This window comes from Aptenodytes forsteri, unplaced genomic scaffold, assembly GCF_000699145.1.
Source record: "Aptenodytes forsteri isolate BGI_AS27 unplaced genomic scaffold, ASM69914v1 Scaffold193, whole genome shotgun sequence".
Classification (NCBI taxonomy): Eukaryota; Metazoa; Chordata; class Aves; order Sphenisciformes; family Spheniscidae; genus Aptenodytes; species Aptenodytes forsteri.
Genome location: NW_008795405.1, coordinates 16290502 through 16306027, shown reverse-complemented (window position 1 = coordinate 16306027; position 15526 = coordinate 16290502). Strand labels below are relative to the sequence as shown.

General features: G+C 36.8%; 1 protein-coding gene across 1 annotated transcript in view; it reads right to left on the bottom strand.

Moving 5' to 3' along the window:
* Positions 1-15526, bottom strand: part of WDR20 (WD repeat domain 20) — a 48990-nt gene that overhangs the window by 6290 nt on the left and 27174 nt on the right. Inside the window, exons 3-4 of the mRNA XM_009280974.1 lie at positions 13466-13648; positions 7277-8554 (exon numbers count right to left, since the gene is read on the bottom strand). Of these exons, the coding sequence (XP_009279249.1) occupies positions 7277-8554; positions 13466-13648 (1461 nt within the window). The remainder of the gene's footprint in view (positions 1-7276; positions 8555-13465; positions 13649-15526) is intronic.

Sequence of the window (15526 nt, the reverse complement as noted above, 5' to 3'; positions counted from 1 at the left end):
GTATAGCTAGTCTAAATCTACCCCCCTTTAGTTTAAAGCCATTCCATAGTAATCTCTAAAGTCATAAAATTAATTAACTGAGAATGTTCAAGGAAGCACATGCTGAACATCCACATAACATACTACAGAGAAATATTTTGTATGGGATTTAGGGGGACACAGCAAAGCTGATACCTATCTTTACATAGTCTATATGTTCACTAAACAGAGTTTTAAATATATTATTTATCTTCTGTTTGCTTTTTTCCCCTGCTTTGCTCTAGTAGTGTTACAGAAAAGTATAAATGCTTAAACCATTTGACACCAGGTCTTGTAAAAGCATGTAGTAGCATCAAGGAGGTTTCACCTGCAACTTCTCTTCTGTGTACATAAAGGAGTTTTTCTCCTAACAGAGGCGTATCACCATTTTACTCATTGTCAACAAAAAGGTCAAGGCTGCTAGAAAACCAGCAGACTAAGACTAACTAAAAATCTGTCTAGTGGTATTGGGCAAGATTACTTCAAGACTAGTACATGATTGGCAAATGGAAGATATGCATGTTCAAGAGAAAAAAAAATTAAGATGCAACTACTTGTGTGCTGGGAAAAGCACGAGTCTTTTGCCCACAGAAACCTGATTTGGCTTGAGCAATAGGACCTTAAGCTTCATTTAGGTAGTAAGGGCTCACGTGCTTAGGAACAGTTGTTTCTCTAGCTTCCTCAAACTACAAAAGTCTGTAAGATTTAAAATTTTCAGATTAGAAAATAATGAAATTGAGATAAACCAGGGAAAACCTCAGGGAAAAGCATATGACTTAAGGCAACCCCATTTCGGTTAGTTGTAAAACAAGCGTGATCTTAGCAGGAGAAGAAATGAGCTAAATGAATTTGATAAGGTTGATCAACACCTACCTAAAATCCAACTTCAAAAAACAGAAAAATAACGTGTTCATACAAGGTATTTCCTTGAGAAGTTTGTGCAACATTATTAAAGACAAGCAAGATGACACTTTCATGTTCCAAGACACCTTTTGCCAAAATATCTTCTATGACCACAGAACTTGTGGAAGTTAGATTTGTTTCACACTCACACTGACTGTTGAGAAACTGGTTTGACCAAACAGTTCTTGCATCATTTGATCCAACTGGATGTTCCCGGAAGCTTTCAGGACGGATTTCATTTTGTTCCTCCATTAGCACCTGTTCTTAAATATATGTACGTGTTTATATATTAGACCACCATAGTGGTCAATCAATACCTTCTGAAGTACCAGAAAGTTCTCAAGTTCACATAAGGTGAATTCCTCAGCTTTAGTCTACAGAGTATTTTTGCCTAAGAGACAGAGTCCTACCTCAGTTAGACTGGGCCCAAAGTAACTAACTTTTTCACTGAAATTTCTCAAAAGTGCCTTTGAAACACTTTACTAAATATCCTTTGTTTGGCTCCTTCATCAGTTAACACAGAACCACCGCTGCAAGGGTGACGCAATCCCTTGTCCGCTCAGATGGAAGGGCAACGTCTCAAGTCTTCGCCTAAATTGGTTCCAGGAAATTTTGCAGCCAAAGCTTTAGACTAGTTTAGTTCTAGTTCAGACGAGTTTAGTTCTAGACTAGCCACAGTTTCTCTAGACAGAAAACACTTGAATCATCTGAGTGAGCCATATCCTCAGGGCTGTAAATTCAGCATTCATTAGGTAAATGTCAAGATCTAAAGCCTGAATAAAGAACATACCCTGCACCAGAGTCCATAAAGGAAAGAGCTCCTGTAGAGTCCTAGAAGGAAGGACAACGCTCTGCCCCAGATCCTATTTGACAGGTAGGCAGAGAGAATCTAGATACATTCATGTCTGTGTTCTACTGAATCTGAGTTTAAACAAGTTTGGTAAGTGGTTTGATTAAGTGTTCTATTTCATGCTACTCTAGTCCTAAAAAAAAAAACAAAACCAAAACCAACAAAAAAACCCACACACAAACATGAGACATGACCTTATCAGCAAGATTTAAACATCAAAACGTATGCATCGTCTTGAGATGAAATGAAACATTTACTCAGAGCAGGTTACAGGATGCGATCAACTTCTTAACTTTAAAATATGGCAAGTTAACAGCTTTCATTGTGGCCATTTGTTCAGCACAGTATGATAGCATAAGACCACCTAAGGACTGCAAGATAAATTAAAACTCAAATGTGGAAAGGACTATTGAAAGTTATCTACATTTACAGTTCAATCACACATTTTTATTTAACATCAGTATACAGAGGACAACCCCAGCAAGTTATTTTGTAATGTCAAGTATTTAGTAAAGTTCTTCAGCTGTAACAGTGACAATAGAACAGCTAAAAATAAGCAGTATGAAACAAACATGATCTTCTTAAAATTATAAATATACCAACAATACTTCTTAAAGCTTAATTATTGCAACATTTAAATTAACAATAGTTCATGTTAGAAAGGCTCTATGAAATTTATTCAAGTTGTCAAGAAGTGGAAGTGTAAAAAGGAAATACATATGAATTTTACTTTTGATTTTCACTAAAGGTAGTCAATACAATTTTGTACAGTATCACCTAACATGTCAATCTTTAACAAACTCCAGTATACAGAATTCATAAAATGCAGAAAAAATATTGTTTAATCTTTACATGTAAATTGACAGTAAATTAACTGACACAAATTTTATTATTGTAACATAAGCAGGCCAGCATTTTTAATATTAATTTAGTAGCTTTATGTTGTTAAAGGGGCAGACATATACAGTCATTCCAAGTACATAATCAAATTTTAAGAGGTGATAATTCAGAACATGGGTTTTCTAAAAAGTGTTTAGTAAAAGTCATGTTATTTCCTAATCCAGACATCCTCATCATAAAGCCTTTACAGGGTTATGATCTCTCCTGGCTTTACTGGAGCCACTAGTCACACCTTCTCACACATGCACACGCGCAAACACACATACCTTGCTATAAATATCACACCAGTGTACTAGGTTTAAATTCACCCTGATAACGCGGGTATGCTATGTGCAACTTTGCTATTATGCACATTACAGAAAGCTTCAAATTTCAGCATGGTAACCTGAAGTCATATAGCTGTGTTTCAGTTTTACTGTAATCATCCCTGAAGTTTATACAGATACCGTATCACGTTGAAAGAAATCTATTTGATAGTACTTAAATACCAGCAATTGAACTTCAATTGTAATGATGAAATGCTCCTTTCCATTGAGGAAGAATTAGTATGTATAGCTGCTCATCTCAAATATAGTACATGAATGTTTAAGTACTTTCACTAAAACAGAAGTCATACTAAAACATGATACTGTACTACAATTGTAGTTAACTAGAAAATTCAAGGATGTTATAATTTAAGTTTTCCTGTACAATAAGTCAAATAAATAAATTCCATGTGCATTTGTTTTACAAAAAGGTAGCATGTTCATCTTGCTAGGTTATACACTGCCATTTCACCTGTTCATACTTCTGGCCAATCTTACCTTGAGCTTTCGTACAAAGGAAACAACTAATTAGCAACTTTTACTTAGATAAAATGGAGTCACTGTACAAGATGGTGAATAGTTAATTCTAAAGTCAAACACAGAAATCTCAGTTTCTCTGACCACTAAGTTCAGAGAAAACTTGTTTTGCATATTCAGGTACCACTTAGGTTTTTTGGGGGTTTTGTTGGGTTGTTGTTGGGTTTGTATAGCTGCTCATCTCAAATATAGTACATGAATGTTTAAGTACTTTCACTAAAACAGAAGTCATACTAAAACATGATACTGTACTACAATTGTAGTTAACTAGAAAATTCAAGGATGTTATAATTTAAGTTTTCCTGTACAATAAGTCAAATAAATAAATTCCATGTGCATTTGTTTTACAAAAAGGTAGCATGTTCATCTTGCTAGGTTATACACTGCCATTTCACCTGTTCATACTTCTGGCCAATCTTACCTTGAGCTTTCGTACAAAGGAAACAACTAATTAGCAACTTTTACTTAGATAAAATGGAGTCACTGTACAAGATGGTGAATAGTTAATTCTAAAGTCAAACACAGAAATCTCAGTTTCTCTGACCACTAAGTTCAGAGAAAACTTGTTTTGCATATTCAGGTACCACTTAGGTTTTTTGGGGGTTTTGTTGGGTTGTTTTGTTGGGTTTGGGTTTTGGTTTGGTTTTTTTTTTTTAATTGCTTCTGCAAGTCCTGTAATTCAGTTTGAAGTAGCTATAAAGATAACGTGTGAAGTTTACCTTGGTTCCTTTAAAATTCTTTTTCTACGTTTTCAGATTAATACAACAGTTCTATAGTGCCATTTAGGTTTCCCATCAGGGGCTGGGAAAGACAGGGCGGGGAGAGGAGACAGCTAACTTGTCACCAAGTTCATACTCTTGTTAAGGCAACCTATTTTTCCTCACCACCCTGAACCTTCTTCCTCAGAAACAGGCTAACAAAAAGTGAGAGTAAAAAATTGAAACTAATGAATCCTGAGCCTCACTGAACTTGTTTCTTACTGAAATTTGCCATTCACTTGACCTCACTCTGATTGGGAGTTAGTACAACAGTTCTGAAGTGCAATGCAAGAATGGTATATCCAGTGAGGAAGCTCAAGGTATGATTATGTATAGACTGAAGTAGTAATTTGGAAAGTTTATAAGCAAACTGTCAGGACACTCTGTAAGCACTATACAGCCTATCAGCTATCATAAGGATCACTGCTGAAGAGACATTTCCGGATTTTTTTCCCCCGCTAAGGACAGCACCAGCCCAACCAGAAGAATGAAGAGAACTTGTCATACACTGTCCAATTATCCAGCGTGTCTTTTGATGGCTATTAAAAATGAGAGCGAAAGGTAGCACTGGCTCAATGGAAATTACATTAGACACTGCAAGCCTGCTTCAGTTTTCCATCCAATTGTTTCTTTAGGCTGGCAGTGGCATGAATTTAATGAAGGCCTTTTGAGGCAATGACGGAAGAAGATTCAGAGGCTTTCACTCTAGAGCTGGCAGACAAAAATGTGACGGAGTTTTAAGATCACTTGGGGACCCATATTTCAAAAGGAAGACTAGAAATAGCAGCTTTAAACGCCAGAGTAATGGGATAGCCTAGGATAAAACAGCTGGCGAAACAGAAGTGAATGGTATATAACCCAGTAAGAAAGACATTACCATAAGTGTTTTATACTTTGACAATTTTCATTAAATAAAATTATTAAGTGCTTTCCTATAAACAAAAAGGATGCTCATAACGTCCTTCTGGCACAAATATTTTCCTATCAAAGCCCTGTAAACATGCCACCAATATTTAGTTTTTACCAGCAGAGTGAGCTCACTAGAAACGCAAGTGAAATCAGAAAAACAAATTCATTTGAAAATCTCTAAGTAAATACTTCCTAAACAATATGGCATTTACATCAGTGTGCAATATATTAATTTTGAAAGTGATAACTTCAGCATGAAAATTACTTACCTGTAATTAAAGTTTTCCATATTGGCCAATACATAAATCCTGATTTTTTGGTACTGCATACTTTATCTCTGAAATATTTGAAATGTCATATTCCAAATCAAAGTCAATACACAAAAATATTTAAGTTATACCCAGTCTAACAAAACCCACCTCAGCCACTGAAAATAAATTTAACAGTGTAGTGTTTAGTAGTACGCAAAGGAGTTTTAGAACAAAAAGAAAATACAGGTCACAATAGAAATCTGAGGCACTGCTGTATGTGTATAAAGTTAATTCACAAGACGTGAATTGCACTGAGTCACAGAAGCGATAACTGCTTTAGTATTTTCATTTAGGAGAAACATTTTAAGTAGTTTAGTGTTTTTTTGGGGGGGTGCTCTTTTTTTAATTAATGATGGATCTGTAGTTTTTAGGCAAAAAAATACTTTTAGGTAAGACCCTCCTCCCTTCTCCCCAGAAAAGGGTTTACAGTTTTTAGTTTTAGATTCAACCTTTAAATATGCATTAAGATGCAGAGCGGACACAGCTCTCTACACATACCTATGTTGTGACAAATTTGATAACATCTCAAAGAAACTTACATTATACAAACAGTTTTAAGAAAAATTATTGAGTTTGACTTAAAAGTTTATAGCAATGAAGATGTGGTATATAAATATATACAGTACCTCCACTTCAAAAGTCAGATTTATGAACCAGATGGTTAAAACCTAATGAACATCAGATTTTCATTTATGTTGCCCAACATGGCAATATTCAGGTATTACCAGATTATTTCTTTTTCTTCAGGTGATAACCTATGTCCCCTTTCAGAATTTTTCACAAAAATAATGGTCCTTTTCGCTAGATCAACTCTGGTAATGTTTTCATAGCTGTATTCCTTTAAAACGTTGCTGGCAAACAAAGCTACTGTAGCACAAAGTACTTTTTAATAAAATAATCACCACATTTAGCTTCATTCAAAATTTAGCTTGCTATACATTGAACAGAAGAAAAATAAGGTTTTATCTGTGTTCAAGTGCATTAACAACGAGTTAAAACCAGCAATAGATTTTAATGAAGGTTCAACTGATAGAACAGGTGCCATCAAAAAGCACGAGCTTGTCGATGATCAAATTGCCTAACAAAACTGACAGTAACATAACACTGAAACTACTTAGAGAAAGCTTGCGTGATTTTCCCTAACTTAACAAATACATAAATCAAAAATTAGAGTTCCTTGATAATACTGATTCACAATTTCAAGAGCATAAACTACAGTCAGTAAAGGGCTCACAAATCTGTGCATAAAATGGCTGATATTTTAATAAGACGTGGTTTTACATTAATGGCAGGCCACCACAGGAAAGTATGGAGGAACAACACACTTTGGTTTTAATTTTTTCAGAGGCTCACATTTCTCATTAGACTTAAAAGCAGCAGCTTTTCATAAGCTACTCTCATTGGGAGTGCTGTATTTTGTAGAAAACATTAGAAGGATTATAATTATCTTAGTGATTGACAGGTTTTCCTTCAATTTTTACATAAATAGCTTTCACCATATTGTGGTTATGCTTAAGTATAAGAACACCGATCAATAGTTTAGATGCACAGTATTTATTTCTTCTGCTGGAAGGCAACTATACTTAATAATTGTATCCAAGACACTTCAAATCATTCAGAAATATGGCATGCAGTATCCAAAAGTATGGCTCTGAGGATTTTTTTTTTTTTTTTTTTAAACATTAAGCATAAAGAAATTTTATATTCAACATTCATTTATATTTCAAGAAAACTACCTATTCAGAGTTCTAGTTCTTTGATGCAGCATTAAGGATTAAAACTTACCACTTTACCAGGCCTTGCCCATGTGCAAATAAATCCCTCCTGACAAGCAGTGACTATACAGTCTTCAAGAAAAATTAACACAGTCAGTCTTTCATGTGCTATCTTTTTACAGATAAGAGGCTCTAACAAGGGAACATCTTCCATTCGGGGACAGAGAGGTGTTCCCAAAGTTTTAGCTGGGTCCGTTTTGGTTTTAGTAACTAGGTTCAGTTTGTCACTGCTCTTGCTAGATATATGTCCCATGCTATGATTTCTCTTGTGATCTTTTTCATGGTGTCTTTCCTTCCGATCATGTAGCGATAAGGTTGCAAATTTACTAACGCCAGAAGCAATGGCACCATCCATGACACTGCTTTTACTGCCAGCATTTGAGACTGCAGAGTGTGGAAGGCTGTTTGACCGTGGAAGAGGAGGGGGTACAGAGTTTCCAGGTGTTGTGATACTGTTTCCATTACTTCCTGGGTTAGTTCCACCACTTCCAGCAGGTGGACTTGTGGCATTCATGACATTTGTGTGTGTCCTTGCTCTTGAGAGAGGTTGGTGGGGGAAGAGGATATCTTCTGTAAGATCCCACAAACAGAGCTGTGTGTCCTGGCCTACTGAACCAAATCTATACGTAACACTTACTGGACGACTGTCTGTAGAGTTCCTTTTGGATAGCCTAGATTGCGTACTATTTGCTCGATCTCTGCCAAAATGAAGGTCTTGGAAATCCTCATCACTTCCGCTAAATTCCATTGGGTCACTCTCTTCTACACTAGTGGTATATGGATCAAATGCAACAACACTGACCCACGATTTATGTCCGTGGCCTCTCGCTATTACTCTACAGTCCACAAAAGACCAAACTGTTACCAAGTCATCCTCTCCACCTGTCACTATGTATTTCCCATCGGGACTCCAACACACACACAGCAGTCCTCCAAAGTAGCTTTTCATTGTACCATGCAATTCCACTGAATCAAAGTTAAACACACGAAGAAAACCATCCTGGCTCACACACGCCAAGAACTTCCCATCTGGGGAAAAGGCAAATTCATTCAGGGCACCCTCACCTACTGTCCATTTAAGCAGAGGGTTTCTTGTGGATTTACTCTTGCAAGTGTGAACTGTAAAGCTTTCTCCTTGTTTAAGTAGCTGGTAGTGCGGGGCTGTGGTACCACAAGTGTGCTCCACGTTATACAAGTACATATTGCCACTGGAATGAGCTACTAGGAAAAGGCTTTCCGAACCTGGTACCCATTTTACACAGGTTACTCTGGACTTGTCTATTAGTCTCTGTGAAAAACAAAGAAGATACACATCAGAAAGTCTGAAAATTAAAGTTTTAATGATTAACTGTAAATCCGAGCTTTCTGGGGGGATGGGGAACACCACTTAACCAAAGTGAACTCAACTTTCTAGAAAGGAGCTAATGTTACTGTATTTGCAAAAACTTATCACCTTATCAGGCAGTAAAGAGGAAATTATTTTTAGACAAAGTGCTACCAAAGGTTATTATTATGGTCCAGTCACATTCCACAAAGAACATACTTCAATCAAGCCAACCTGTTGTTATGAATCTAAAGGTAGTGTTCTTAGGTTTATTTTGCGCTGTGTAGGTTGAAGAGCATGAAAAGGAAACAATCAAGAAAACACAGAATGAGCTAAAGGGAAAAAAGGCAGTTACTCATCGGTACTACATAGCAAACAGGTTACAAATCAACAACAGTAAATTTAGACTCTGGTTTTATCTGAAATCCCAAATAAAATCCATCCTCTGAAAGAAGGAAAAAAGAGGCTTTAGGAGCCTTTACCAGCTTTTACTGATTCAGGGAGCAAAAGGTACATACACAGTGACCCTGTTATCACGTGGCTGGGAAGTTAGCAGTTAAATGCACGTGGTTCAGTGAATTCAGAAGGCACCACATACTCTTCACCTTGGAATCCCCACCCTCCAATTACTTTTCATTCATTAGCCAAGGACCTGTCAATACTCTCAGTTACCACCCAATCAAGAAGTTTCCTTTAAAGAAAAAGAGTCCATCATTGCAAAAGAATGAATGCACAGACGTTACACAAACATTCCTGATCATAATGTCTTCAATGCTGTAAGAACTGAGAGATAAAGTTTGACTCCTTGAGTTTGCTAGTGTAGTTCTGGTGGACTTCTAAAACTTACCAAGTCACGCATGGCATCACTCAACTGCAACTTGGAGACAAGTAATTCTTTACATGCACATTTAAGATTTGTATTTGGCAAAGATTGATTATAGGCTGAAAGAAGAGCTGAGCTACACAAAAGGCAAGAATGCAAATACAAAGAGCCTAGGGAAATACCAGAACAAGTTACAAAACAAAGAAGGAAAAAAATCCCCAAAAAACCTTGCTATGCTGTTCATCACAAGCGAAAAACCCCAACTAATGGACAATACATTGACTGGTATCCATTCTGGGACTGTAACTATCACTGGAAAGCAGCACCTGGTCATTTTAGATTATACTTTTACATGTACTTCTGCTGCTGTCAACCTCGGCATAAGACCAGGAATCCTCTCTTCTGTAATTTCTCACTGGTTAAATTACCCATTTTGTACTTGAGAGCTGAGAGATGTAACTTAATCTGGGGACTTTTCCTAACTGCAGTAGCTTTAAAGTAACATATTCTTAGCTTCTGTTGCAATATTTTAGTTTGTCGTGTGTTCATTGATATATATTATCCATGTCTCAGTAATGATGATATCAGAAATATTGGACAGAAAGTTACCTGGTACACACCAAGAGAATATGGACAGGGAACATCAGCCCAGCTGGCTTGCTACAGGCAACAGTCTTCTCATTACAAAACTACCACTAATATGGCAACAAAGTGAAATTTCTTGCTCTCCTCTACTAGAGCAGCTCAACCTGACATACAACCTCCACTCATAAGAGCAGTTGCTCAACTTTTATACTAGAAATGGCATTTTAAGTCCATAATCAAGTTGGGCTACACGATCCTAAATATTGTACAGAAATCCTGCAAGTTTGATCTTTACCTCAAGGAGGCTCTGAACAAAACAGAAGACTGCAATCTGCAATGAGAACAGATTAGCTCAAAGACACAAGATGCAGAGAGACTTTAAGCTGATATGTAGCAAGTGACTACAACTCATCCCCTTCTCAACCAGCAGAGCTTTAAATTCAGCAGGAAGATAAAAACTCTGAAGTTATGACTTTCTGAAGTTTTAAAAGCTTTCAGCTAGGCTCACACACTTCTGCAGCACAACAAAACAAGACCTGAAGACAGTATGACTGGCAGATGCATTACAAGAATGGACTGAATGCAGTATCAAGCAAATCAGTGGAGTAGCTGGGATAAGGAGCTTATGTTCAGTTTGGTGAAAGAATAGTAAGTGAAGGAACTTCAGTCACCAGTCAGGAAGACAAGCCAAGTAAGATTATCTTGGTAGCCATGTTTTGAAGAAGTTCAAAGGGAAAAAAGTGCAGCTTAAGGCTTTAGTTTAAATAAAAAAAGAACAAAAAAATAAGATGAAAGAAATATAATTCAATTGGCTAGTTTGAGAATAACCAACTATCACCTGGAAACAACTAAATCTATGAGGTATACTTGGTTGGTTTTAGGAATAAAAAAATATCACTAATTAAATTCTGACACAGCTAGAAAGAATACCACTGTTGATACAGATTGATTTAGGTGGGCAGCCACAAGCTGTGTAGTATCATTCACCTCAGCCTTTCAAGTCCCTATTGTCTCCTACATCAATAGAATTAAAAAAAAAAAAAAAAAAAGGGAAGAGTAACAAGTTAGACTGCATTAAGGCTATTGCATTTTAAGTTCAACATAACCTTCTGTGTCATAATAGATTAAGTTATTTCACATACGATTAAGTGCCATCCTGATTGCTTTATCACAGGTGATAGTCAAAACAGAGGTTTGGGCTACCTGAATCACCAAATTACTAACAGGACAGGTGGTGAATTCTATTACCTCTAGCACTAGTCCTAACTCTGTTGAAAGATGTAAACACTCATTTAGACCTTCTGCCTATGAAGACATGTTTATTATCAAACACTATCTAAGCTCTAAATATATTCAAAACCCAACAGGCACCTTCATCTTGAAGCAAATGAACTGGCTCAAACATCAGTGCTCGCTGATGTTTCTCTGAAATGGCTTTTAGATACAAGCCAGAACTTCCAAACATGTCCAGGGCAAACTTCAATACTGTAATTGACAGATTAAAAATATATAAAAGCTTTAGAATTGGTTATAACTGCAGATAAGATCAATGTAGGAAACAAGAATTTGTCATTTAACTCTAGACTACTGTGCGCGTAGTTTTGGTAGCACTGAGCAAATCTTTATGTTAGCTTTATAGAAAATAGATCATCTCATTTAACTTCCACCAAACTGTCAAAGGATGTATTCCCATCACAGTGAAGTAATGCTAGTTATAGCACAGAGAAGAGACAATACTGTCTAATGGAAAGTGGCTTCAGTGCTTCCATCATTTGTAGACTACCACAAGAACTATGCAGCCTGCAACGCAGCTTTACACTGTAGACACTAGACAGTAAGCAACATCGAGGCATGTAAACATGCATCGGACCTTTATGTAAGTATTTCAGCAGAAGTTTTTCTCAAAGCAACTATAGTTCAGCTACAAGAGTGGGAACTGCTCTGTGATATGAACCTCTAGTGTTTATAGTATTTCTACTGCCATTTGTAATACTTACACTATTATCACACAAGATTAAATCAGCTGTACTTACACAAGTAACTTGTTCACATGCAGACTAGCACTCCCAATGGTGAAGTTGCACCAATGACAAAGTTTGGACTTTTTTGGTTTGGGGTGGGTTGTGGTTTTTTGGAGGGAGGGTAGTGCAGGGGACGGGTGTTAGGACAATGCTAAAATGAACATTTCAACTACTTATACAGAGGTTTCTACCAGAGTACTCTCTGCAAGATTAAGAGATTCTCCAGCACTGTTTCCCACTCAACACAAGCAGAGAGACAGAGCAGGTGGGAAAAGGCTAGGTAAGAAGAAAAACATCCCTCTTCTGATCTAGATGTAGCTACTTTTAGAAAGCTGAGGAGGAATTAGATAGTTCTAATTATAAAACATCCCCATTGAGAACAAGACTTCAATCTTCTTTGCACAAAGACAGAGCAAGGCAACACATCTCTCTGAGGTGGGAAAGATATGCTTGCTCAGTTTGAAAGCTGAGCAAGGCTTAACTTCATCTGCAAAGCTCTTATCCAGATTTGAAATTTCTAAAAAAAAAAAAAAAAGGGGAAAAAAAAAAAAGGAGAGATAGACCTGCAAAGCTCTTTGCTATTACCTCCCCACAATTCATCTGCAGCCAGATTACAACACAAAAAGGAACAAAAAAAAACACCCACAAAAAAAACCATCCCCCCCAAACCACCCAAATTCCCATAGCTTATCCTCTGCAGAAAATGCTGTCAAAAGTTGTACCAGTTACCAGATTTCTTTCCTTGTTAGCATCCAGACCCTTTCTCTTCTAAGAATACCAATACTAGCAGATAATCAGAGCCAGCGGTCTTGTAACTTGGCATTAGTCCCCCCCATAGTACTCCCTTCTATCTTTCCTTACTGCACAGCAGCAGAAAAAGCAGATGGAGAGTTTCTTTCAGGAACATCACATGGCCAAGACCTCATAAGCCTTCAGCTTTTTCTATGCAGCGTTCAGCTTGATATCCTAGTCTTCCCCAAGCAAGCCTTCAGGAATCCTTGATACAGACAGCTTCTGCTGTAACATACTGACCACAAAAATTGGTATTTTTACCTTATTTAATATTTTGACCATAACGTATTAGTTAAATAGGGGCTTAAATGTTTTCTTCATTTGGAACCAGAAGCCTCAGAAATAACTGACTGCAGAGCACATGCAGCAACATTCAGATTTGTAGACCTTTTTTCCATCAGTTAACTCTCATTAACTAGTTACAGTACTACCCAAACTAGAAAGTCCTAATTTTTAATCTTAAACCCCAAAAGATTCCTTCATTAATAACATTTTTGTGTAGGTATTCCAAGCCAATGAAACAGCTGAAAAACAAAGGTAGTGACTGAATGATAAGCTATACAGGCAAACGGAGCCATCTACAGAACTTTGAGAACCTAGGATCTTTAATATCACAAATACATTGCATGCAACAATGTTAAGATTTCTACTTACTTCCTCATTAAATAATTTGCTAGTTTCTTTTTTAATAGGGTCTATAAGTTGGACCTGGCCTGCAGAGAAGCCCACTAGAAGAGACACACTTTCTGCTGTGGCTGTTAAGTGATTGAAGTCATGGCATGTAGGTTGTGTTCCTTTGTATATCCTTTTGTCTATTGGTTTACTCAAGTCCGCAGCCTGCAAAGAGAGCAAACAGAATTAAGACAGTTTATCACAATGTGCGCATGTAACCAGTTCTATTTGCAAATAATGTTTATACTAAGCAACAATTTATGCAGTCACAAAACCCTACTTTAAAAAGCAGCTTTATATTTATCAAAGACACCCAAGATGCTGTCAAAAGGTTTATCTTTTCATATAATGCAAAGCTTGTAGTTTTCAATTTTGCTAAACTCTATACCTACCCTAGCCTTTGCAACTACATCACATGACAAACCAATGACAACCATTCAGTAACACAAAGGCTCCAGTGAGTCCTCAAGATCAACCTATTCCCAGAAGGCATCTCCTGCCAGAAGAGTCATTCCATCACACAGAAACAAGATATCTTTTACTTTCCTAGTAGCAGCTTTCTCAATATTGAGTACAACCAATTTTGGATTAAAAATAGCATATTCTCAATCACCTGATCCTTGTACTGTAAGTCTATCCTTTTATAACAGGCAAACATTGATATTGGCTCCTCAAGATCAACCTATTCCCAGAAGGCATCTCCTGCCAGAAGAGTCATTCCATCACACAGAAACAAGATATCTTTTACTTTCCTAGTAGCAGCTTTCTCAATATTGAGTACAACCAATTTTGGATTAAAAATAGCATATTCTCAATCACCTGATCCTTGTACTGTAAGTCTATCCTTTTATAACAGGCAAACATATGATATTGGCCTCAATAATTAAAAAAAATGATCAACTAGATCCTAGGAGAGCATTTTCTAGGAACACTGACTCAAGGTGCTGATACTGTGATTATAAAATACATTTTAAGCCGTTAAGCTACAGAGTAATTGTACTTCTGACACTGAACATAGAATTCAAATGTAGCTCAGACAAAATAAGCACTAACAAAACTGAGGAACTTCAATATAAACAACTGAAGATCTGGCACTAAAGTGTCAGACGAATCAAAAGGAACAGAAAAGCCATTTAAAATGCTCTCTCGGTTGTGTAACCCATGTTTATCCCCCTATCACTTCTGAACAGACAACCTAATCTTTCATCATCCAGAGATTAAAACCCACACATTTAATATGCAAGATCATACATCAGGTTCATTATTTTTTTTTTTTTAAACACCCTATTTACTAGGTTCAGAGTCTGTAATTAGAAAGCTGCAGATACTCAACAATATTACAGACCCGAGATGTAGCTCTGATTTGGGACTCGGATTCTAATTTTGATATATACTTTTTCAGTATTTTTAGTCAGAGGAAATCAGGCCAGCAATATAAGAAATAAAACTTCTTTGAGGAAGAGGACAAGCTTCACATAAAAGAAAATTGCTCCGATGTATTAACCCTTCAAGGATGAGGTCTAAAGAGCAGCAAATCCTTGGTGCGCATGGAGCTACGCAGACAGAAACTAGACCTGTCAGTAGGGAAAAATCGTAACTAGCTACACAGTGAATCATGTCAGGTGAGCCATTTCCAAGGCAAATTTAACTACGGGATACACATGATAAGCATATATACACAACAGTATTAAAATTGCACCTATGTTTTACAGCATATTATAAACCAGTTTAATCAGGTGTATGGCCTCCTGGTTGAAAACTCAAAAATGAGATGATGTATTCCAACTTCTAAAGTCAGCAGATTAAAAAGTTATTCTCCAGAGCCCAGAGATCCATTATAAGCTAAAAAAAAATATTAGCAATACCTCTTCAAGGAGAACTTAAATAGAATACTAGCTCTACTGGGAGATCATAGGATAAGGCACATGCCTACCAAGGAGCATTCACAGACATGTAAATCTGTAATTTGAAGCTAAAAGATTAAATCCTAGAGGCCATGCAGTTATCTCTTATATTGTGCAAGATTCCCTTGTCCTATATCAC